The sequence below is a fragment of the Ascaphus truei genome, chromosome 2 (assembly GCF_040206685.1).
Source record: "Ascaphus truei isolate aAscTru1 chromosome 2, aAscTru1.hap1, whole genome shotgun sequence".
In the NCBI taxonomy this organism is placed as follows: Eukaryota; Metazoa; Chordata; class Amphibia; order Anura; family Ascaphidae; genus Ascaphus; species Ascaphus truei.
Genome location: NC_134484.1, coordinates 327677048 through 327704632, shown reverse-complemented (window position 1 = coordinate 327704632; position 27585 = coordinate 327677048). Strand labels below are relative to the sequence as shown.

The following is a 27585-nucleotide window of genomic DNA, read 5'->3' as shown; positions in this document are numbered from 1 at the left end:
CCCTGCTTCAATCCTGGGTAAAAAATGTTTTTAAATAAATGTAAAAAAAAAAAAAAAAAAAGTGCTTTGATTACTCCTTTAAGGAAATGGTTTCTGGTTACCTTATGATATACTTATATACTTATGTACAACATACAGTGTATAAATCCTGTGCTTTTCTTCCTTTGTTTGTATATTTATGTAGCATACGTTTTGGGTTGCTTCATTGTTTACAATACTTATTTTTTGGGGGTTCGTTTGTTTCTTGAAACATATACGTACAAGTCATCAAGGCTACCAAAGGACTCAGGAGTTGTAATCACCTACCTAATGTTGGTGTTATACAGTAATATGTGTTGGGGGCTATTAAATCAGTTTTCTGGCTTTAAATGATAATGGTCGTCTCTTTTTCCCATTTAGGTGGCTTGTCTTAGTCATGTCGCAGCAAATTTCCTTAACGGAGCTGTAGAAGCAAAGCGTTGGGGAACTGCACATGGAAGCATTGTCCCTTATCAGGTATGCCTTCAACACTAACATATTTGAAGTTATTTGCACACTGCATAACGTGTGTAATAAATAGGAGTTCATGGAAGGGAGCTTAAGACACTGAAAGCATCTTTACTATACGTGTGGACATTCATCATTTGAAAGGAATCGGGAGTGGACTATTTCCTATAATTTCAGTGTTGCCGGAATCATTATATTTACTAGTGGTGGTACAGTATGTTAATGAAAACTGCAGTTCTTACTAGAGTCAGAATACACTGGATCAAAAAGGTGAAGTACTCTATGGGAAGAAGAAAAAAAAAATCAATGTTGTGGCAGCATGATTAATTCAATAAGAAAACAGAAAAAAGTAACTAATCTAATTTAAAGAAAACCCTGACGACTGCCCCTTAGGGGACTGAAATGTTGAACACTGCTTGCACAATATAATGTTTTTTTTAATCACATTTGTTGCTGTTTTTTTTCTCCTGTTTTCTTGCTTGCAAATACTTTTCAACCGATGCTGGGGGTGATTTTTGTTTTTTAAACAGCAACTGCCTTGTTGGTCCATTTTAGAACTTATTGCAAGGAACATTTAGCATATATACCTTTATGATTAATTAAATATGTAATACTGTTTATATACATATATCAATAAAATATACACTTCACTTCTGTACAAGTCCTGCCCTGTCTTATTGTTCTTTGCTGTTATTATCTCCTGGTAATAGGTAGTACCCAGGAAAGGAGATTGTGTTGTTGGAGTCTAAAGCAGGGGTGCACAAACTGTCTGCACTTCGCCCCCCACCCCTCCCTTACCTGGCAATAGGAGTCAAATGACGCTGTGTAGAGTCATGTAACGTCACATGACCCCGCAGTGTCATTTGACGCCAGTGTGCCATGGCGACACACGTTGCCCGAAGCCATGGTAAGTTACAGAGGCCTCTCGCACTCCCCGGCATTTAATTTAAATGCTTTGGGGAAGCGCACAGGGCCTCTGTAACCACTGCGCCCCCCCAAAAAAAATCTCGCACCCCCAGTTTTCACACCCCTGGTCTAAAGTACATATTGTGTCTAAAGTATGCATTTGAAAGCATAGTCCAAGTGGGGTATTTCTATAGCATGCCAGATAGATAGAAAAATCTAAATGCTATAAAGTTTAGATTGTTTCTCGAAAAATGACCATGGGATACTGATTTACAGGTATGTGACCATTTGAATAAATGCAAACATATGTTAGAAGCAGGAGCATAAGTTATGTATTGCAATTATACATTAGGTTTTGTGTATTTTATCACCAAATACTGCAGCAGTGTAACTTCACATTCATATTATTGTTCTAATAGTACAGCAGTGTTTTTTGATGTTATAACAGCCTCATTAACCTTCGAAAAATCAATGTATTGTATATTAATTACCCCGTGTTAGACTTTACAATAAGAAGAACATCGATAAGATACTTTTTCTGCTTTGATTTTTATCATTTTAAGTAGGACAAGCAAGAGGAAGAAACCTAGCATGGGCACACATACATCAACTCGATGATAAGTGAAATAGTTCAAATGTAAACTTTAATATCCAAACTTAAAGGGTATTAAAACGATTACTAAACGCTATGTGATCCTAGAGTGTGAACACTAAAATAAATGTTCCGGGTCAAATTGTTTACTGAAGATAAGTATGAATATGTATCTATCAGTAGTAAACAAGGGGATCAGATTAACCACTGTTCAAGGTGGAACCAAGGTCAGGTTGTAGCTGTACTATAGAGGTGTCAGGTAAATGATTCTCCCTAGAACCAGAATCAGTAATATGGCATATATCAACTCAGACCCAAGCCTGGTCTGCCTAGTTGGTACAGTACAAGTAGGTCAAATTCTCTCCAAGACAGCAGGTATGATGATGCTATGTAATGAAAGGAGCCCTTGCCTCACAGGTGTAGATAGGATATTTACGCAGGGCAGGGTGGAGTGTAAAGCCTCGGCCATGTTACCTGCTGGTGGCGGAGGCGCGCTGAGGCGCGCTCCTGCTCAGCACTGAGCCCCTACAGCCGCAATTAGAGCGGCTTTAGTAGGGGCTCGCCTACGCTTCCGCAAGCGCGCAGAAGCGTAGGTCTTACCAGAATTTAACATTTCCCCGCTTGCCGGAGCGCAGGGCCGGTAACGTGAGCGGTTCGCCCAATGAGGGCGAAACAGCTCCGTGACGTCACTGGCCCGCCCCCGGCCCGCCCCCTGACGGCGCGCAGGGAAAGCACCCGCAAGGCCAGGGAAAGCACCCGCTTTCCCTGAGCCTCAGCGCGCCTCAGCACGCCAGCGGGAAGCTTGGCCGAGGCCTACAGTAAGGCTCACACTGCTGAATTGTGTAAGTGTAACAAATCTAGGGTGAAAAGATACTAATGTAGCTCAGCTCATATGGGTCTCCTTATGACCATGCGAATAGGCTGATACAATAAAATAAACTGGAGCTGGGGACACACTATGACGCCCTGTAGGTGATAGCTCTCAGTACTAATTGAATGCACTTAGCGACACCACTTGACACTCAGTATTTAAACGAGCGGACTCAGTGTGGAGTCTATTCGTGTGCCTCCAAAGTAAATACCTTTAAATATGTGTGGTGCTGGTACAGTTAAGACCTATTATGCCCCAACTGAGTAGCTAGATCAGGCCTGCCCAACTCGTAAGTGAGAAGGGCCGAACTGCTCCAAGGTAAAAAAATTTGGGCCGCACGGGTTAAATCATCATCATCATCATCATCATCATCATCATCATCATCATCATCATCATCATCATCATCATCATCATCTCTCCTCCAGCACCTCTCATCATCATCATCATCCTCATATCTCCCCCAGAACCCCTCACTATAAACCTTTACGATACTCCCCATCTGTCTCTCATACCCCCATCTCTCCCCCTCACCCACACAATACCCCCTCCACATCAAACACACAATACCCCTTCCACGTCCCCCCAGACCATTTCATATCAGCAGCCCCCCCCCAAGTCAGCATCCCATGTCAGCATCCCCCCCCACAAGTCAGCATCCCCCCCATATCTCTCTTCCCTCAATATAACACTCTCTCCCCCTCCCCTAAATCACTCTCCCCGTCCTCTCAATATGACTCTCTCCCCATCCCCTCAATATGACACTCTCCCCCTCCCCTCAATATGACACACTCTCCCCCTCCCCTCAATATGACACTCTCCCCCGCCCCTCAATATGACACTCTCTCTCCCTCCCCTCAATATGACACTCTCTCTCCTTCCCCTCAATATGACACTCTCTCTCTCCCCTCAATATGACACTCTCTCCCTCCCCTCAATATGACACTCTTTCCCCCTCCTCTCAATATGACACTCTTTCCCCCTCCCCTCAATATGACACACTCTCCCCCTCCCCTCAATATGACACACTCTCCCCCTCCCCTCAATATGACACACTCTCCCCCTCCCCTCAATATGACACACTCTCCCGCTCCCCTCAATATGACACACTCTCCCCCTCCCCTGAATATGACACTCTCCCCCTCCTCTCAATATGACACTCTTTCCCCCTCCTCCCAATATGACACTATTTCCCTCTCCCCTCAATATGACACTCTCCCCCCCTGCAACTCACATCATACCCTCCCCCTGCACCTCACATCACTTCCCCCCCCCTGCACCTCACATGTCAGCAGCCCACCCCCCCCTCACATGTCAGTAGCCCACCCCCCCTCACATGTCAGCAGCCCACCACCCCCTCACATGTCAGCAGCCCACCCCCCCTCACATGTCAGCAGCCTCCCCCCTCACATGTCAGCAGCCCACCCCCCCGCACATGTCAGCAGCCCACCCCCCCTCACATGTCAGCAGCCCACCCCCCTCACATGTCAGCAGCCCACCCCCCCTCACATGTCAGCAGCCCCCCCCTCACATGTCAGCAGCCCACCCCCCCCCGCACATGTCAGCAGCCCACCCCCCCTCACATGTCAGCAGCCCACCCTCCCCTCACATGTCAGCAGCCCCCCCCTCACATGTCAGCAGCCTACCCCCTCACATGTCAGCAGCCTACCCCCTACCTCTGCACCAGCCCGTTTTTCACACCCACCCCCCACCAGCCCGTTTTTCACACCCACCCCCCACCAGCCCGTTTTTCACACCCACCCCCCACCAGCCCGTTTTTCACACCCACCCCCCACCAGCCTGTTTTTCACACCCACCCCCCACCAGCCCGTTTTTCACACCCACCCCCCACCAGCCCGTTTTTCACACCCACCCCCCCACAAGCCCGTTTTTCACACCCACCCCCCACCAGCCCGTTTTATACACCCACCCCCCACCAACCTGTTTTTCACACCCACCCCCCACCAGCCCGTTTTTCACACCCACCCCCCAACAGCCCGTTTTTCACACCCACCCCCCACCAGCCCGTTTTTCACACCCACCCCCCACCAGCCCGTTTTTCACACCCACCCCCCACCAGCCCGTTTTATACACCCACCCCCCACCAGCCCATTTTTCACACCCACCCCCCCACAAGCCCGTTTTTCACACCCACCCCCCACCAGCCCGTTTTATACACCCACCCCCCACCAGCCTGTTTTTCACACCCACCCCCCACCAGCCCGTTTTTCACACCCACCCCCCAACAGCCCGTTTTTCACACCCACCCCCCACCAGCCCGTTTTTCACACCCACCCCCCAACAGCCCGTTTTTCACACCCACCCCCCACCAGCCTGTTTTTCACACCCACCCCCCACCAGCCCGTTTTTCACACCCACCCCCCACCAGCCCGTTTTTCACACCCACCCCCCCACAAGCCCGTTTTTCACACCCACCCCCCCACAAGCCCGTTTTTCACACCCACCCCCCACCAGCCCGTTTTATACACCCACCCCCCACCAGCCTGTTTTTCACACCCACCCCCCACCAGCCCGTTTTTCACACCCACCCCCCACCAGCCCGTTTTTCACACCCACCCCCCAACAGCCCGTTTTTCACACCCACCCCCCACCAGCCCGTTTTTCACACCATCCCCCCACCAGCCCGTTTTTCACACCCACCCCCCACCAGCCCGTTTTATATACCCACCCCCCACCAGCCCGTTTTTCACACCCACCCCCCACCAGCCCGTTTTTCACACCCACCCCCCACCAGCCCGTTTTTCACACCCACCCCCCCACAAGCCCGTTTTTCACACCCACCCCCCCACAAGCCCGTTTTTCACACCCACCCCCCACCAGCCCGTTTTATACACCCACCCCCCACCAGCCTGTTTTTCACACCCACCCCCCACCAGCCCGTTTTTCACACCCACCCCCCACCAGCCCGTTTTTCACACCCACCCCCCAACAGCCCGTTTTTCACACCCACCCCCCACCAGCCCGTTTTTCACACCATCCCCCCACCAGCCCGTTTTTCACACCCACCCCCCACCAGCCCGTTTTATATACCCACCCCCCACCAGCCCGTTTTTCACACCCACCCCCCCACAAGCCCGTTTTTCACACCCACCCCCCACCAGCCCATTTTTCACACCCACCCCCCAACAGCCCGTTTTTCACACCCACCCCCCAACAGCCCGTTTTTCACACCCACCCCCCACCAGCCCGTTTTTCACACCCACCCCCCAACAGCCCGTTTTTCACACCCACCCCCCACCAGCCCGTTTTTCACACCCACCCCCCACCAGCCCGTTTTTCACACCCACCCCCCCACAAGCCCGTTTTTCCCACCCCCCACCAGCCCGTTTTATACACCCACCCCCCACCAGCCTGTTTTTCACACCCACCCCCCGCCAGCCCGTTTTTCACACCTACCCCCCAACAGCCCGTTTTTCACACCCACCCCCCACCAGCCCGTTTTTCACACCCACCCCCCACCAGCCCGTTTTTCACACCCACCCCCCACCAGCCCGTTTTATATACCCACCCCCCACCAGCCCGTTTTTCACACCCACCCCCCCACAAGCCCGTTTTTCACACCCACCCCCCACCAGCCCGTTTTTCACACCCACCCCCCAACAGCCCGTTTTTCACACCCACCCCCCACCAGCCCGTTTTTCACACCCACCCCCCACCAGCCCGTTTTTCACACCCACCCCCCACCAGCCCGTTTTTCACACCCACCCCCCACCAGCCCGTTTTTCACACCCACCCCCCACCAGCCCATTTTTCACACCCACCCCCCACCAGCCCATTTTTCACACCCACCACCCACCAGCCCGTTTTATACACCCACCCCCCACCAGCCCGTTTTTCACACCCACCCCCCACCAGCCCGTTTTTCACACCCACCCCCCAACAGCCCGTTTTTCACACCCACCCCCCACCAGCCCATTTTTCACACCCACCCCCCAACAGCCCGTTTTTCACACCCACCCCCCACCAGCCCGTTTTTCACACCCACCCCCCACCAGCCTGTTTTTCACACCCACCCCCCACCAGCCCGTTTTTCACACCCACCCCCCACCAGCCCGTTTTTCACACCCACCCCCCACCAGCCCGTTTTATACACACCTTTTAGATCAGCACATCCTCTCTCCCCGGTACTAAGCCCCGCCCCCCGGCATCCTGCTATTGAATTTTTTTTTACTCACGGCTGCCTCATGCTACTGCTGCCCCCGCGCACCGCAAAACCCGGGGGCGGGGAGGGGTGGTGGAGGAGGGGAGGAGGGGGTGGAGGAGAGGGTGGCGTAAGAGGGGGGGGAATGAATCGCCGCCATTTTTTTAAACTTTTTTTTTTTAAACTTTTTTTTTTTTTTTACATTTATTTAATTAATTAACTAGCGCCGGCCGGAGTCACCGCGGGCCGCACAGAGAGGCCAGGCGGGCCGTATGTTGTGCAGGCCTGAGCTAGATGTATATCAAGACCACAGTTGTGAAGGTAAATACAGGTACTGATCAAACACCAGCTCTGTTGTCAGAGCTGGTCAATAAAAGATCAGTACAATACGGAGGTTTAAATGTAAATATATAGCTAGGGTACACTGGGTGCACCCTACTACTGTGCTGACAGTAAACTACCCACCAGGTTCCTTCTTGCTCCGCAGATCGTCAGATCCAACATATAGGAGCAAAGATGGAGCACACGCTGCATTTGCCGGCAAACAATGTAACCAGCTGATTCGTCGCGGGGAGCATGGGAATCATGCACGTGCAAACAAGATGCCGACGCTTGTGTTTCACGTATACACCCCTCCTCAAAGCACGTATAGGGGGCTGGCGGGTAGTGCTGTACCAAATAGGCAGACCAGGCTTGTGTCTGAGTTGATATATGCCATATTACTGATTCTGGCTCTAGGGAGAATCATTTACCTGACACCACTATAGTACAGCTACTACCTGACCTTGGCTCCACCTTGAACAGTGCTTAATCTGATCCCCTTGTTTACTACTGATAGATACATATTGATGCTTATCTTCAGTAAACAATTTGATCCGGAACATTTATTTTAGTGTTCACACTCTAGGATCACATAGCGTTTAATAATCGTTTTAATACCCTTTATTTTAAGTTTGGATATGAAAGTTTACATTTGAACTATTTCACTTATCATCCAGTTGGTGTATGAGTGGCCGTACTAGGTTTTTTCCTCTTGTTTATCCTAATTAACTATATTACCTAGGGAGCACCTACACCATACCTTACTACTGGCAGCTGTGGGGGTTCACCTATTAGTATACATTTTTATCATTTTAGTTTTATATTTATTTTAATGCAGGTATCCCTCCAATTTTCGACAGTGTTTTTTTGTGAATCAAACTTACCTCCACAAATGTATCTCCATTAGGCCCGGACCCAAAAATGTTAGCATACCAACCCAATGTGTCTTGTGTATGTATGTATGTATGTATGTATGTATGTATGTATGTATGTATGTATGTATGTATGTATGTATATATATATATATATATATATATATGATAAATATAGAAATACTTCACCCAAGACCACGTCCATTGAAGGAAACTCAGCACCGCAATAGTAGTGATCAAAAAGATTTGTATTGAACATACATAATAAACAACATTTTGCTCCACAATGGGAATTTCCTCAGAGCGGTGGAAAGTCATGGAGGACTAAAGTATATATGTACATATGTATATGTATATATATGTATAACCTAACCCTAATATATATATATATACAGCGGTCGACAAATCACCAAAAAATCTACTCGCCGAACAAAAAAATCTACTCGCCACCTAGTACCACACGTGTGCTGCTTGGGCCAATAGGAGCTCGCCACGATGTTATATATATATATATATATATATATATATACACACACACACAGTGGGGGAAAACCCGGAAGTGAAAATCTGAAAGAAAACCTGTGAAAACCCTGGGCCGGGGTGGTTGACCTGGTTGCCTATTAACCTAGTGTAAACAACTAATTAACCATGTAAGATGTGCTGTCCCCAGCCTTGATCACACAGTACAAAAGATTATACAAACAATATCGGCTCCCTACCTGTACCGAAGAATCGCTAAGTGGAAAAAAGATAGTGCTTCACTTTAAGTACATTTTCGCTTTACATTTATGCGTACGTTTATGCATGACATTTTTACAGGATGTATTCCTAACATTCAGTAAAAAGGACTGTAATTCTGTGATTATCATGAGCTCCATCAAAAGTGCCACCTTCTTCTGCTAATTTCGAAGTGTCGAAGTACGTAGTGTTGCTGCTTTAAGATATGTGCCGTGTATTTCAGCTCGATTGCCCATAGAGAACTTAAAAAAAATACCTTACTCCCAGCATTGATAAACTACGTCCCAGAATCAAGTGTATACAACACATTTTGAATTCCTTAGAGATGTGTGAAGTTAACCATTTTGCAAACACTTTCAGGGATATAGCAAGACATTTGCTGTCACAAAAGTGCACTTAGAACTATATTTGCTAAGCGGTGCTATGCCATGTGAATGAGCTGTAAGGTCTCTTCTGGTGCCAGAAGGTGTCTTATGACAGAACGCCACTTAGTAAATATGGGCATCAGTCCTTTTTTAATTGCTCAGAAATTGTGAAGTTATGCGAATGTTTGGCAATTTTGCTGCACTTGTGACAAAAGATACATAGAATTCTCTGGATTAGACACTTTGGTTCTATTTTTTGTATTTGAGAAGAAAGAGCACTAGTCACCATACACAAATGGCCCATATACATCAAGCGGTGGTAAGGAAAACTGGAGTTATCTCCAAAAATGTGTACTGTACATTGTTGGTCAACGTGCATGCTATTTGGAGATAACACCTCCAGTTTTCCTTACCACTGCTTGATGTATATGGGCCATTGTGTAGATCTTGGGATACACAAGCTTTTTATATGGCTCTGTATCGCTTAGGCTGTCATCTGAAAAGGAAAACCCATATGACCTTCAAATCTCAAGGACACCAATATGTCCGTTTTACATACATCAGTACAATAAATATATAAATATATATCACACGCTGCAAAGAATTCCAGAAGAACGTGATTTGTACTTCGGATCACTCTTTGGCTCTATTAAGCACATTGATTCTTCAGTGGACGTGCTTTTAAAACATTCCAGCCAGAACCTTTTAGTACTTCTTTCAGTCCATATGGTTTTAGTACAGAGCATACTTAAAACAAAACATCTGCCTTTTATTGGACAGTGCATACATTATACCCACTGACGGCACAATGTGTTTTAAATGTTCCTTTGACAAACATAGTTCTCAACCTTTTATCACTAGTTCAGCATAGATGTAAAACAAACAATCAGAAAGAATGGTTCCCTTTTTGTACAATCATTTAGTAGGAAATTAGCAGCAAATTACACTTGGCATGTGGGAGGCTTTAAAACAGGCAAGTGGTAAATCGCAGCTAGAAAGAGGTGTGGCATCTTGTTTAACTAATTTTTAAAATGTAAAACGTTGTTTTACCAGTCCCTTTTCACAGATGTTGAGCATTTGGTAAGCAAAAATGCCTGACCACAGTCACACCAGAGCTCTTGTCCAATGATTGTAACATTGTACAAAAAAATGATAAATGATATAATTAAAGCTTACCTTTGCTGTCTATATGTTTATATTTAAGCAGGGATAGATCTTTGAACCTATTGTAGTTGTACACTTGAACTTCATATACAGTAAGGGCTCTATTACTCTTTGCTTATCATTACCCCATCCAGAGCAAAAGGGACCAGAAATGCGATAAAATCACCTGGGACTGAAAAGTTAACAAAAGGTCCAATATTCAAACTCTGTTGATTTTATCTTCACGTTCCTCTCCTGACCAGCGTTGTTGACAATGGGCTGAGAGCCTAAAAATATCCAATTTTCCACTCTTTTCCTACCTAGGTTGATCTGCTCACTAGCCTTTCTTTTCCCATTGCTTATCATTCAAGTTAATTAAATGTAGATGTTTTGGTATTCAGTTCCTTTTTCTGCTTTTACTTTGCCAGACTATAGTGAATATTGTTTTTTGTTTAGTATTTTTGGCAGCCAGATGCTGGTAGCCCTTTACATATATTTGGTTCGTGAATGAAATGTCGTTTTAGGATTTGAGAAGAGGAGAGTGCTGGGCGTGTCCTTACTATTACTATTTAACAAAACAAAATATAAAACAAGTCACATTCTGTAGTCAGTAGTAGGATCCGCTGTACGATCCAATCAGGAAGCTTGGCCCATGTTTCTCTCATAAACATTGCGGCCTAGGCAAAGGTATATCCCGTCTGTCTTCTTTTAATATGTCATGTTTTGTTCCACACTTCAGGAAGAAAATGATGTCGGCCTTCTCTATCATTTGCTGTTAGTATTTCTACGTGTGAGGAAACATTCAGTGCTCTTTAAGGAACTAACATGTCTTGTGTGGTCCTCCGGTATCTGAACCTGGGAGGTCAGCCTTTAGAGACAAGTATTCTTTCATAAGAACAGTTTTGACAGCTGCTAGTTTCCTGCTGTTAATATTGTATTTGAGTTTTGTGAAGCAAGTCATGCTGGTAAATCATCCCACTTCCTATTGATAACATTTATTTGTCCACACCAGTGATTTTCAACCGGGGTTCCAAGACCCCTTGGGGTCCCTGGACATCTCTAAAGGATTCCCTGCAATTTTCAGGTCATTTAAAAATTGTACCAAATACAGAAGAATTTATAATCTGATCTCAGGTGCACTATTAGAGATGGTTGGGGTTCCTTACAATGCATCTGATCTCAGACGCGCTATTAGAGATGGTTGGGGTTCCTTACAATGCATCTGATCTCAGACGCGCTATTAGAGATGGTTGGAGTTCCTTACAATGCATCTGATCTCAGACGCGCTATTAGAGAGGGTTGGGGTTCCTTACAATGCATCTGATCTCAGACGCGGTATTAGAGAGGGTTGGGGTTCCTTACAATGCATCTGATCTCAGACGCGCTATTAGAGAGGGTTGGGGTTCCTTACAATGCATCTGATCTCAGACGCGGTATTAGAGAGGGTTGGGGTTCCTTACAATGCATCTGATCTCAGACGCGCTATTAGAGAGGGTTGGGGTTCCTTACAATGCATCTGATCTCAGACGCGCTATTAGATAGGGTTGGGGTTCCTTACAATGCATCTGATCTCAGACGCGCTATTAGAGAGGGTTGGGGTTCCTTATAATGCATCTGATCTCAGACGCAGTATTAGAGAGGGTTTAGGTTCCTTGCAATGCATCTGATCTCAGGCGCGCTATTAGAGATGGTTGGAGTTCCTTACAATGCATCTGATCTCAGACGCGCTATTAGAGAGAGTTGGGGTTCTGTACAATGCATCTGATCTCAGACGCGCTATTAGAGAGGGTTGGGGTTCCTTACAATGCATCTGATCTCAGACGCGCTATTAGAGAGGGTTGAGGCTCCTTACAATGCATCTGATCTCAGTCACGCTATTAGAGAGAGTTGGGGTTCCTTACAATGCATCTGATCTCAGTCACGCTATTAGAGAGGGTTGGGGTTCCTTACAATGCATCTGATCTCAGACGCGCTATTAGAGAGGGTTGGGGTTTCTTAGAATACATCTGATATTAGACTCGCTTTTAGAGAGGGTTGGGGTTCCTTACAATGCACAGTGCTATAAATTGAGCAAGATTTTATTAAAATACCTGTCTTTTAGCAGATTTGCCTTCATGTAGAGAACCCCGTATCTTCTATTTACTAAATATGGATGAGGAGTTTACTTAAAATTAAGCGGCTGCAAACAGATATATCATTTATTATATTTGAAAATGTATTTATATATATAGTGCAGCTGAGTATAACTTTAAGGAGCTGACAGCCTGGGCAGATTTCACGTACAGCTGTGAGTTTGCTCCATGTTTGTTTTTTCTCATCATTAAGGGTCTGCGCCTCCTGAAAGCCACTGTCATTCCTTTTGGAATGTGAACCATCAATGAGCGTCTATCTACAGTATACCCTGGTTGTCCTGACTTATTCCTTTAGAGAATGTATTACTGTAGCTTTGTTTCAATATTAATGCTTTACAGTTCCATTGATTTTTATAGCACCGACTGTGTACATAGAAGAGTTTGTTGTCTTTATGAATCCATGTCCTACACGGCTAATAATCCAGTTGTGGGTGAGGAGGCTAAGTAACTTGCCTAAGATCACATGATTGAACAGCGTCTTTAACTTGGTTGACCCGTTTAAAATTGCTTTACTATTGGGCAACTCATTGAAGCATAGTATTTGACGGCAAGCACTTGGCCCACCTTGTCTGCTACTAACAAATGTTCATTTACTCTATTTGAAATCCAACCATTAGCAGAATACAGAGATGGATTTTCATGACTTGAATCAATCCACATGATCTTCCAAAAAGTTTAAATGAAACAGGGTTGCCGTGCCATTTTTTTTAAATTTGATAATATCATTTTTCAGTGAGTAACAATGTGAACAACTGGACATTTTCATTAGACTTCCAATAGAATATTCGGTGAGGTTTATTTTTGATAGTTTTCTCAGAATGAGTGCGCTTTTGTAACCGTTAAACATGAGTAAAACACGAGCCAAAATACACCCTACAGCAGGGGTGGGGAACCTTTTTTCTGCCAAGGGACATTTGGATATTTATAACATCATTCGCGGGCCATACAAAATTATCAACTTAAAAATTAGTCTGCTATATTTGGTCAAACATTTAATTAACTCACCCCTAATGTGATGGCTGGAACTGCTTCTCTTTGGTGAGGCGTGTGATGTCAGCTGATATTGATGATGTTGCTACTCGCAACTGGTTTTCCAGGTTTGGGTGAGTGACTGACTGACTGACACTTGGGTGACTGACTGACACTTGGGTGACTGACTGACTAACACTTGGGTGACTGACTGACTGACACTTGGGTGACTGACTGACACTTGGGTGACTGACTGACTGACACTTGGGTGACTAACTGACACTTGGGTGACTGACACTTGCGTGACTGACTGACTGAATGACTGACACTTGGGTGACTGACTGACACTAAGGTGACTGACTGCCTGACACTTAGGTGACTGACTGACACTTGGGTGACTGACTGACACTTGGGTGACTGACTGACTGACACTTGGGTGACTGACTGACTGACAATTGGGTGACTGACTGACACTTGGGTGACTGACTGACACTTGGTTGACTGACTGACTGACACTTGGGTGACTGACTGACTGACACTTGGGTGACTGACTGACACTTGGGTGACTGACACTTGGGTGACTGACTGACACTTGGGTGACTGACTGACACTTGGGTGACTGACTGACACTTGGGTGACTGACTGACACTTGGGTGACTGACTGACTGACACTTGCGTGACTGACTGAATGACTGACACTTGGGTGACTGACTGACTGACACTAAGGTGACTGACTGACTGACACTTGGGTGACTGACTGACACTTGGGTGACTGACTGACACTTGGGTGACTGAATGACACTTGGGTGACTGACTGACTGACACTTGGGTGACTGACTGACTGAATGACACTTGGGTGATTGACTGACTGACACTTGGGTGACTGACTGACACTTGGGTGACTGACTGACTGACACTTGGGTGACTAACTGACACTTGGGTGACTGACACTTGCGTGACTGACTGACTGAATGACTGACACTTGGGTGACTGACTGACACTAAGGTGACTGACTGCCTGACACTTAGGTGACTGACTGACACTTGGGTGACTGACTGACACTTGGGTGACTGACTGACTGACACTTGGGTGACTGACTGACTGACAATTGGGTGACTGACTGACACTTGGGTGACTGACTGACACTTGGTTGACTGACTGACTGACACTTGGGTGACTGACTGACTGACACTTGGGTGACTGACACTTGGGTGACTGACTGACACTTGGGTGACTGACTGACACTTGGGTGACTGACTGACACTTGGGTGACTGACTGACACTTGGGTGACTGACTGACTGACACTTGCGTGACTGACTGAATGACTGACACTTGGGTGACTGACTGACTGACACTAAGGTGACTGACTGACTGACACTTGGGTGACTGACTGACACTTGGGTGACTGACTGACACTTGGATGACTGAATGACTGACACTTGGGTGACTGACTGACTGACACTTGGGTGACTGACTGACACTTGGGTGACTGACTGACTCTTGGGTGACTGACTGACACTTGGGTGGTAGGTGACTATGACTGACTGTGGGTTGGTGTCTGTATTCACACACACACACTGATACTGACACTCAGACCCCACACACACGGAGAAATCGGAGCAGGGGGGGTGGGGGAAATCACACACTCTCTCAGACCCTCTCACTCATACACTCACTCTCTCACTCACTCACTCTCAGACACTCTCTAAACAAGAATGACAATCATCTGCAAGAAGTGGCAATTTGAGATGCATGAGGGACGGTCTGACAGCTTAGATCACACCGAGTCATTTTATGGGGCACAGATCATTGGGGGGGGGGGGGAGGGGGATAATGTTCGACTAATGTTTACAAACAGTCATCGGATTCTTTGCGGAAAATGCGAATACTTTGCCCAAACTAATTAGCTCGATTCAAATGTATTAGACTAATGCTCTAATCTTCAATCTCGACATTTTGGGGCTAAAAGTAAAGCTATCAAATGTCCTAGATTAGCTAGGCCAGTCTTGGTCGGTTGAAAATGGTTAATAATCACAGCATAACGTTTCAATATCACCAAACTGTTTAAAAATACAGTAACACAGAGTACAGTGTATCTCTAGAGCAATCTCCACTACATTACTGGCTCATTAAAACCTGCCTGAATTGACCCATGCAGCTATTTGGTGAATTTGTAACTGAAACGGTTAAAGTGTATTTTACAATGCTAAATAGCATTTTGTGGGAATGTATAACACACACACACACACACGTGTGCCCATACTGTACATGCACTGTGCCCATAAATTAATATATTAAGAAAAATCTTATTGCCATTTTTACATGAGAACCCCCACTTTGTCCACTATTTATTATGCTATGAAACTGCTTTCCTGTGCTGGAGAAGAATTCAGTTCCATTCACAATACAATATTCCCCAGCTCGCTGAAATGTCTTCACAGCATATTTAGGCCTTTGTCTGGCTATCATTAGCCACTGGTTTAAGTTATCAAGTTTTGTAGCTACTATTTCTGTGCTTAGTCTGCTATGTGAATTGTAATGTATATGTGATTTTCCTGGTGCATGCGAATTTGTTTATATGCCAGCAGTAGTTATTCTGGAAAGTTATGGAATGGAATGACTTTTAGAGGGCAATATTTCCTATTTAACCTTTAATTAAAAATGTACTGTATGCTAGACAGAGGTTTTGTTCCCTCAGGATAAAGAAAAAGGTTGTAAATACTGTACAAGCAGTCCTATCGGAGGGGTTGATGGACAACTGTGCAAATTAGGGGATTTTTAATGGATTTTTTAACCACTAGATGTCACTGCTGTATCCTTTAAGAAATGGTTTGCTCTTTTTAGTAGCTGTCTTTTTCTCCCCTACCATTCACGAGTATTGGAACACCTTATTCACGATGCAGAATGACTGATCATGATTAAGATATTCTATTTGAACAAGTATTGGACATTGAGGCCAATATTTATTGTTCCACATGGCACCTTCCCCATGCTGGAATATGCCCTGTAGGTGATTCTCTTGAATGGGCTATACAGTGTCTTTTATGGAATAGCACTGCTTAATAATTACAGATGTAGCAAGATTTACAGTCTCCGTCGCTGCGATAAAAGAAGCAAAAGTCTGTGGCGCCAGAAACCGTGTTAGCAGCGATCGTGCGGTGGAGGGTCCATGCGTCCGTATTAGACCCCCCACAGTGTTAATCATCTGATGCCACTACAACGTGTGGCCACGGCACCTAAGACAGTTAGTCTTGCTACATCTGTTTGTGTAAAAATGTTTCTGTCTCAGTAGTGTTCAGACTTTTTTTGCTTAACGAACCTTATATTTATATAGGGAAATTCTGCGGAACCCCAGCCCTCTCTAATAGCGTGTCTGAGAGCAGATACATTGTAAGGAACCCCAATCCTCTCTAATAGCGCGTCTGAGATCAGATGCATTGTAAGGAACCCCAACCCTCTCTAATAGCGCGTCTGAGAGCAGATACATTGTAAGGAACCCCAATCCTCTCTAATAGCGCGTCTGAGATCAGATGCATTGTAAGGAACCCCAACCCTCTCTAATAGCGCGTCTGAGAGCAGATACATTGTAAGGAACCCCAATCCTCTCTAATAGCGTGTCTGAGAGCAGATACATTGTAAGGACCCCAACCCTCTCTAATAGCGCGTCTGAGAGCAGATGCATTGTAAGGAACCCCGACCATCTCTAATAGCGCGTCTCAGATCAGATGCATTGTAGGGAACCCCAACCCTCTCTAATAGCGCGTCTGAGATCAGATGTATTGCAAATGCTTCTGTATTTGGTACCCTTTTCAAATGACCTGGGAATTGCAGGGAACCCTGTAGGGATGCCTGGGGGAACCCAAAGGCTCCTTGAGACCCTGGTTGAAAAACACTGATCTATCCATTTAGATTATTGATAACATAAAATCAGTGAACTTCATGAAATACGTCCCACCAGGCTTAGATAAATATCAGATTGCCCAGTTTCTTATAGTTTCAGTTGTCTTTTCTCGGCAGCTTGTTAGTAGAGCGTCCAGAGCTGGGCTTTCTCTTGTGTTTCTTTTTGTTCCGTATTCTCTCATTGGTGGCATCTAAGACACTTCATACTAAATGTACAATATGTAAAAAAATAAGATTTGTTCACTTATCTGGAAAATGAACATTTTAGTGAAGCTCAAAGGAAAGTAATGTGAGATTCTGAAGCAATTTATGTGGCTTTGTTTCATACTTATTCTCTTAGGAAATTTGGCATAGAATCCATGCACCCAATCACACCATCAGAAACGTAATCCGTTGTGCTTCCCTTAGGGGCATACGTAAATTGCTGCAACAATTCTTTGACTATAGCAATTATAGCAACTACTATATAAAGCAGCTAAAAGCACAATGGTTGCCAACTTCACTGCGCCACATAATTTAATCTAAATTATAATTGTAAAAAGATATCTGACTAGGAAAAAGTATAGGAGATTTGTAAGTATACAAAGTTTGGTCCTTGGGAGTAGAATAGTTGAACGTGTACCAAAGAAGTAAAACCGGAGTAGAAAAAATGTCAGTGAAAGATTAGCGTATTTACATTATACGATGAAGGAAAGAAAACCAATCAACGTTATTTAAAACAGCAAGCCATGGTGCTTGAGATTTGTTTTCCATTTATTTTTAAAAAAAAGCTTACCAGAAGCGGCAGTTGCTCCATGGTCCCCTGATGTCTGGGAACCCACCGGATCTTGTGATCTGGCTCCTGGCAACAATATGTGCCACACGGGGCACAAAATGGCTGCCGCGTCAGGGCTCACTTTTATGGCCAATAGGAAGCCATTACCCCATCAGGAGATGATGCCACAGCTTCCTCTTTGGTGACCACTGTGGCCATGTTTGTTTGTTTTTTGTTTTTTAGAAAATTACAAAAGATTTAAGGTTTTACTGCCCAGGAACTGAGGTTAGGGGATCCTCAGAGGTTGGGGACCAGGGATAATCTTTCAAATAAACAACCTAAAACAACTACTTTGTGAGGAACTGCTGCTTTAAAAATATAAATGCAGAAATTAATGCAAAAGTAGTAACAATACTGTTGGAGAGGAGGAAATACCTTCGAACTGACATATTGCTAAAGCAGTTTGATTATGTACTGTAGCTGTAGCTTTGTTTATATGTAGAGTGATTTGGGTAATAAATTCTCGGTTTGGGTTTCACCCAAGTGTTGCAAAGTAAGACTGTCAAATAATTTCATATTTCTTGGTTTAATTATACCAAGATCCTTGTAGTCAAATTGTTTATATCATTACCATTTGCATGAAGTGCTTGTACATGCATTATTATTGTTTATAGTTGGTGAAAGCAGGAATCCTGTCAATTATGCGTATTGTTTTTGTTTTGACAGAACTTGAACTGCTTAGTTGCCGTTGTTTCTTCCCGGATTTTCTGATGATTTAACATGGTGCTTACGGTCATCCAATAATAAGCCGCAACATCATCTCACTGATGACTTTGCAACTTTCTATTGGCCTGCATGGACTGGCACTTGGTGGCCATTTTGAGTTCTTGGATTGGAACCGCAACCCTGGCCACTAAAGTGGCAAGTATCCCCGAAACCGGGGCCCCCGAGAACTACAAATAGCTTGCTTCAGCTGCAGAGGACCTCCCAATTCAAATTCTGTACAAAAAATAAATAGTAAAATGAGTATATTAGTAATAGTAAATAAATAGTATATTAGTAACAGTAAAAAACAAAACAAAAAGGAGTAGGGGGGTTGTTGCTTTCATTATTAGTTATTATATATGGTTGTTAATGAATGATAGCTCTGAAAAAAAAGAGACCTACTGTGGAGGTAAATGGAGAGCATCTAACTGGGTGAAAGGTTAGAGAGAAATTATCTGACACTGGGAGAGTGAGAAATAGAGAAGAGATCATCTCTGGTGCTCTGGAGGGGGTGAGGTAGGTACAGGATATTGCGTTAGTGTTGGTTATAATTTCAATCTGATAAACTATTCAGGGCACTAGCACAATTTGTGCTTCGCGTTTCTTGGTGTTGATGCTTTCAATCAAGTATGCCGGGTTACCATTGAAAAGCTGGGATTGTGCACCTAGTATCTCACGTTTTCTGTTTGAGTTCTATCTGCTTTAAAAAATGCAGCGCAATATATTAAGTGTGAATACAGTTTGTAATCAATTTGAATATATAAATATACACGCCATCACTATTATTGTGTCGTTATTAGATAGCACTTAAAACTCACATCGCAAAAGAAGCATCCGAATAGCTTATACTCATGGCTACTATCCCACACTCAGTCACTCCTACCAACAATTGTGGCCAAGCACTGCCATCTACTGCACTTATTCCCTCACCTGCTGTCTCTGTAACTCTCCCAACATACCACTTAGAGGGATTTCCTTTCCTATTGTCTGACTTTGCTGCATTTATTGTATTATTACAATTTCATGTACTGTATTGCCTTTGTGAAGTGCTGAGTACACTTTTGGCGCTATATAAATAAAGATATACATACACTTATACTGATAAATATCTCTGGACTGTTTAAAGCCATCTTTTGCCTACTTGTTAATTGTATTCCCAATGCTCGCAAACGAAGGAACTAATATCTGTAATTTGGCACCACGACTAAAATACTGGATGAGAAATGTGACTGAGTCGGGCAGTTCACAGTGGAGATGTTACACAATGCACCTGTTAGGGCCTGGGATTAAAAAGAGATAAAAGCTTAAACAAAAGGGTTAGGATTAAGTCTATAGTATATGGTGTACTGCTATACAAAGCAGCACAGACTGATAAGAACAAATACGAGTGTAGTAGGTGCCGACTGTTAGAAGTGACAATAAAAGGATTTATCACTGGTAAAATAAATTCTTTTGTGGTTTCAGTAACGTTAGATGATTAGGATTTAATGATGTCAGGCAGAGGCAGACCCAGGGATTCCTATACTGTTTCATTCCTTTATTTATTCATAGTACTTACAGACTACTCGGCTCAGTTTAAGGTGGTTCTCTTTCAGGTGAGCTTTGAAAAAAAAGTCTGTGGGAAATATAAAATAACCATCATCAGGGTCATTGAATAATGAAACATTCAGGTGTTACGTTTTTGAGGTTGGTGAACTAAATCTTTGTTGTTTGAATATACCCTTTTCTAGTCATTAAATGTGCAATTCTTTTAAAATATCAATACATGTGGGGGTTTGAAGATATTTTCATTTAGGCTGACACAGCAATACACAGAATGTGACTTGTGCTTACGGTTGCCAATCGTCCTGAATTTAGCTTGACTGTTTCAGATTTGCGTGGCATGTCTGTTTTTTTTTTGTTTGTCTTCCTCTGGATCAAAATAGTGTAAATACAAATATAGGATAAGTATCTGTCGTCTAAATTTAACATAGGTTGAACTTGATGGACATGTGTTTTTTTTCAACCTCATCTACTATGTAACCATGTCCAACACATGCTCGCCAGGACAGCAAAATATCCCTAATTTAGAAACAACTACATTTCCATTGTTTTGGAGTCATTATTTGTCTTAGAAAATGTACCATTAGTTTCAAAATGAGTCATTGTGTGGACTGGAGATAAAGAATGGACAGAGTGTGAGTGGAGAGACAGATGCCCTGGTCTGATTTCTGTAAGGTACTGTACTGTTTCATAGAGATGACTGCAGGAAAATAGTTTGCTAGCCATCTGCCACCATTGTGTATCAGCGCCAGCCACTGAACTTCATCAGCAATCACTTGTGCCTACTTCCGTTCTTTAAAAGTTGGAAACCCTTCTTGGACGTACTAAGATCATTACATTGGTGAAAGGTCTTTCTATACTTACTTGTATATTTAAAGAATTAGGATATCTGAAATCAGTGACTTGAACGGCCGTTTACTTGTGCAGAGAGAATGAAAAATAGAGATTATTTCCCTGTTATGCTTTCTAAAATGGATAAGAAGCAAAAGGTGACACTGTGCTCATTTGCATGTTATTACCCAGAATCCCCAGCTGCACTAGAAGCACTGAGAGGTAATGGGAAAAGCAGATTTGCAGACCTGCCTGAGATATGTGAATGTGCTCACAAGTGGTATTTTTTACTTGCTATATTACAGTATTCTACAAAATTGCAATCATGGATAACAATCCAAACCTAAAAGCGTGTGCGATGAGATTGCTACCACTTGTTTGGGAGGCATAATATCATGGGTCACCGTGGAGGCTAAGAAGCGACTAGGTATGCAGACCCAACTCTAGTAACCCTTCTCTGTGTGTCAGTGCATCAAAACCACACTCTCAAACTAAAGTCCTATTTAAACCGCTCCGCTTTTTTCACATACAGTAAGCATGCTGTGTAAGGAGGAGAAACTCAACTGAAGAGTGGCAAAGTTAGATTGGCAGTTGTATTGTGTCATGGAAAAGTGTCATTTGGTGACGTGCTCGTTCCACTTCCTTTCCTTTCCTCCTAATATATGAAACTACTAAAAAGAGTAGCAAATATGAATATTGAAATCTTTGTTATTTGTACAATACTACATCATGGATTTACAGATCTGCTTAATAACCATGTAGCTAGTTTTCCAGCCAGCTTCTACCTCGCTTCTGCTTTTCATCTCATTGACTTGATAAAAAACCTCTCTCACAATGATTGTTATCCTGTTGTTCCAAACTGCATTTTTTGGGGGTATTTTAATATTGACTTTCTTCATATTCAGCTGGGGTGAAGATAGTTGAAAGGTGAACACTCTGTGAAGAACGTGAGGGAGAAAAGAGCAAAATGTATATCGCATAAGCTATGGTTTAACATTTCCACATTTTTGGACAGCAGACCAACCTGATATTTGCAGTATGCTATTTTATAGCATTTGAGGTTGTAAAGTGCGACATCTGTTCATAACAACAGAAGGTAATGTTTTGTGCGTAAATTATTTAGTATAACAGGTCAATCGTTTAAAAACTGCCATATGTAAAAAGTGAAATAATTGCATTTTTTTTTTAAAGCAAGTGTTTCATATGACCTTGCTAAAACTATTACCTACAAAGTATAAAAAGCAGGTGCATATACTAGTCTAACCTTTCTTAGTGGCCTAGTTCAAGGAAACCCCGCCTGACGTTCTAAAAACTGCTGGAGTTTGCAATGTACAGTATTTGCATGCAGTGCTTTGCTGACCTTTCAAAAAGCAAATTCAATTATCTGAGTTTGTGATTTCTATTAAGTTTAGAAACAAAACGGCAACACCAGAGAAACGGGGCAGCCTTCATCTTAATATTCGAAATAATGTTGTCCCAACTACATTGTGAGTTTCTCGTGGCAGTGAGGCTGACCAGACAGACATGCTAAAATGAAATAAAATTCATTGGTCACAAGATGTTAATTTCTCAAAAGGGTAAACACAAAAGCATCAATCCCAACTGCACGTTTTTCCTAAATCTTACTTGAACCTTACCTGATGTCCCAGAACATATTTGTGGTTTTTGTGTACCGTGTTTTGGCACTACAAAAACTACAAAAACGGTGAGGGACTACAAACATAGCCCTAGGGTTCACCAATAGAAATCGACTTTTCTATTGGCCGTTGGAACAAGCCCTGACCCTGGCGGCCATATTGTTTGCTCAGTGCCACCCGGGGCTCACCGCTGCGGAACTTGAGTAAGATAAATCTATACCAGGGATTGCTGTGTTAATATAGCTTCAAATATTTAGCTACCTACCAAAGGAACCACTATTTTAGAATAGGCAATCAATAAAATACATTCATTCACAATACAGTAATAAAGTAAAATATGTGTCCTCCTGACACAGTGTCCATATGGTGGGCTTTTAAAAACATACATGTTATTACTATATTTCCTCACTTTTTACATGCTTTTGATTCATTTTTCACTAATCTGAACAGGCATAAATGTGTCCTGCATTTAAGACTGTCAAATATACCATGTTTGAATAAAAAATGTTTTACCATTGACACAGTTGCTTAAGGACAGACTAGTACACTATTAGCAAGCTGTATGGAGTCATATTGCCTGTATAAGGGTTGTCTGGCAGTTTAGCGGGACTCAGTGCCATGGGAGAGCACGAGTGCCTCCTACCTTCTCCGGCATGTCCTCCTGCTCCTCATCTCCGGCGTCTGCTCCAGCTAGGTCGCGGCGTCATGTGACGTCGCATTGTCATGGCGACGCGTCGTCACAAGGAGAAGATGAGCAACAGGAAGGAGATCTTACAGAGGCCCAGCATTATTTCATGGCAATCAGTTTAAATGTTGCAAGGAAGAGCACAGTGCAGTGGTACCGCCATGAAGCCGGCCCTGTGCATAGAGCTTTATTTATAGCAATATGCCGTGAAGTCATGTCTGTGCGCTGGAAAACTGTTCAGCTCCATTAAAATGAATGGGACTACAAATTCTTCCGTGGGTGGTTTTTGGCAAGTCGCTATTTGTGTCTCAATGATTTAATCGCACCTCACTTTGTGTATAATTGCAATCTGGTCTTTTTAAATGGAAGTATATTAATGGTAAGAACATTATTAACTATTATGTAGTCTATATACTTAAATCCCCGGGTCTGCAAAACCAGTGCCAAAAAAATCAGCACCTTGTTAATAAAGGAATCCTAATGAAAGCAATGAAGGATACATGGAGGTTATTTAGTAAGTCTCCCAGCTCTATAACCGGGGCAAAACCAGGACAAATAAAACAGCACCATATAGTGTTTACCAAAGAAAAAGCTTGAATTGATTTAAATAATTTCCCTTCCTAGATATGGTGCTGGTGCATGCATTGGTTTTGCCCCAGTGTAGCACCAGGAATCTTGTTTTAGTAAATAACCCTTTATGTATGAAGGTAAAAGTAGGGTAATTCCGTGGCAAATGAATCACACATTTTGATCCTTGTTATTGCTTACAGAATATATTTGATGTTTATTCATGTGACCTCGCATGCGATTTGCCAGGGCTAAATATTAGACATAAGAAGTGCAACCGATATACAGAATCATTAAAGTAAGGGAACGCTAACGGTCCCCTTCCCTCCTCGCACCTTCTGTGCCGTTCATGTACAGGCATACCCCGGTTTAAGGACACTTACTTTAAGTACACTCGCGAGTAAGTACATATCGCTCAATAGGAAAACGGCAGCTCACGCATGCGCCTGTCAGCACATACTGAACAGCAATACCGGCTCCCTACCTGTACCGAAGCTGTGCGCAACCGGGGAGACAATAGAGCCTTTTACACATGCGTTATTTACATCAGTTATGCACGTATAGGACGATTGCCGTACAGTTCATGCATCGATAAGTAGGAAAAAGGGAGTGCTTCACTTTAAGTACATTTTCGCTTTACATACATGCTCCGGTCCCATTGCGTACGTTAATGCGGGGTATGCCTGTATTTACGATACGAAGTATGGTTGTGTTGTTTTAACTCTTATGTGCAAGAAGATGATTCTGTGATCTGACCGCGCCGCAAATTTTAGGGAGTTTTGATTATATTTGATACGGTGGTCAACAGAATTTTTTCCTTGATAAGGAGATGAGTTTGAACGGACCTGTTATTATTTTTACAAGCACAATACACTGATTTTTGATGATTTTTGCCGAATCGTGTATTTTAAAGCAGACCAATTCAGTTAAATAAACGTCTAACACAGTGCTATGGAAAACGAAAAATGTCCCTTGCCATTTACCTGGTAAATAGCACGTGAGACCGTAATACAGGTGTAACAATTTTAAACCTGTCATGTTTTAGGAGGCTATTATTAATGCACGCATTTTTCGTGTCTAACACATGTTTATCCTTCTGTAAGGCTTAATTGTCTCGTCCAGTCACTGTTCTCTGATGTCTTGCAAGGGTAAGTCAGGAAATGTAGCTTTCCGAAGTAACACACTATTGCTTTATTTATTTATTTTTGCCTTTCCGCACAGCTGTTCCACACATGCACATACAGAATATAGAAGATATATACATTAGGATCACATTCAATATGCTAAGCCTATAAAATGTAGCAGCTTGGTAGAATTAAGTAGAGCATGACTTCCTGAATGCTTTGGGTTCCAATCTAAAACCAAATAAGAAAACCCCCCAAATACATCTCCTCTGTATTGTTCCTGCTAATTGAGCTGTTTTGGTTTCTTGCCAGAATATTACACATTGTTTTACGAAGATTGCAAAGAAAAATCGTAGATAGGCACTGGAGGATAGTTTAGTGGAACAATTTGAAAGGTATTTTCATCAGCTAATGCCTAGTTTTAAAACAATTTCCTCCTCGGTAATCCAAAGTGTTAATATTTCCATGACTTTCCTCAGCATCCCAACTTCATATTTCTCTGTTAGTCATAATTTAGCACATCGCTCAGAAATCCAGGCTGATTCAGTCCACATGAAATTCTCTCCGTTTCACCATATATATCATCTCTTCTTCAGCCCTCCCAAAAGTCATCGTGACTTCTTTTAACCACTAAAAACAATAAAAGATTTTTAAATATACCCTCCCCTGGACTTCGTGATAATTTATTCCTATTCACCAGCAGCCCAAACTCTCTCCTTACTGAACTGAAAGGTGTGCACCGTCCCAAAATGTGTTTTGCGCATAACACACCATATGAAATAGGGGCTAAATATACTATTCTAATTTTTCTTTCAGAAAAATCTTAAAATCTACTGTAACCCCTCTTTATTTTCCCTGGACGATTTGTACATATGCGACTCCTACTGCCCTAAGTGAACAATATGCTAGGCCACCAGCAGAGAGCCAGACGGAGGTCAGACAACAGGACACAACACGTATCTTTGAATAAAAGGGGCTTGTATTTATATGCTCCCACAGTAACACTTTTGTGATCCTCAATTGTGAGGCTCATATGCTTATCAGACAATACAGTTTATACAATAATATACCAACATGTAAGTAGCTGCGCGTTAGTCTCTTAATGTCTCTCCTTAAGTCCCAATGACCCCTTGTTATTAAGGGGCCCTTTGTGGATGCTGGCACAGCGATGGAGCTTTTATGTGTGTTGGGTTGACCGTTGCCGGCCTGTTTATTTCCAAACACTTAGAAAGAAACCGGTATGTGTAATCAGCGGTACTGTGGTGTTTACAAGTGAGATCCCCTCTGGCTTTACTCATGACTCCCGGAACACGAGCAGCTGTACCATGGGGTGGACATTGACTGTCCTATATGTGACCGCTCCAAGTCAGCAGAACTGGAGTAGTTCTGCTCACATGCCGATGTGGGCCTCGAACCTCATTGGGACAGTGAGGCAATCCTCCTTGTCTCAGCAGCTCTCCCCCCCTCAGCTCCACTCTCTCTTTAACCCCTCCCCTCCGAGTAACCAATCATATGAAACCCTTGTCTTCTCAGTCATTGGATCAAGAGCCTGTCCATCAATCTCTGGTATCCTTTCAAGGGGGTTACACTACTGACCAAGAAATGTCAACGGGTATCTGTTTTTGTGTGTGCGCCTCACTGATTTGTAGTCAGTCATACTGACTTTTAGCATCAGCAGTCTCATTGGCTTCAATGGGGCCTCGTTGATCAAAATCAGTACTTTTCTATTAAGTTTACATTTTTCAGACCTGAACACCAAAATCTCACTGATTTCAATTCTTGGAGGTTAACATCTCGGCTGACTTCCAAACTTTTTTACTTGTAAGGATTGCCTTTGCAGCTGGGCGACTATGTGGTTGCTTTTTCCTTTCTCTCCCTTGCTGGTTTAAGCCTCACTGTTGATCAGCTTTGCTTCCCAAGTAACGTCAGTGACATCACATTACATTGTGACACATTCGTATGATTCTATCTGCCACTTCTGTGCGAGGCAGCAGGAATATTCTGAGGGACACTTAACATTAAACTTATTCCCCCTAAACTGCACTTAGTGGTTACATTGACCTTTGATTAAAGGTGGTGCTAGGGGCAAAAAACTCCACCAAATAGAGAAGGTAGAAGTGAAACCCCCAAGTGATGCATCACTATGAAAAGTCCATATACGCAAACATATGAGAATGAGTCTCAGCATATAAAAGAACCCCAGGCAATGTCATCAGATATTAGAG

At 43.4% G+C, this 27585-nt stretch overlaps 1 protein-coding gene across 5 annotated transcripts in view; it reads left to right on the top strand.

Moving 5' to 3' along the window:
* Positions 1–27585, top strand: part of SUGCT (succinyl-CoA:glutarate-CoA transferase) — a 1155962-nt gene that overhangs the window by 229639 nt on the left and 898738 nt on the right. For all 5 annotated transcript variants that reach the window (XR_012799210.1, XR_012799211.1, XM_075586600.1 and 2 more), the window contains exon 9: positions 400–495. Coding sequence is in view for 3 of the 5 variants with exons in the window: in XM_075586600.1 (XP_075442715.1) it covers positions 400–495 (96 nt within the window). In the remaining 2 variants the exon portion in view is untranslated. The remainder of the gene's footprint in view (positions 1–399; positions 496–27585) is intronic.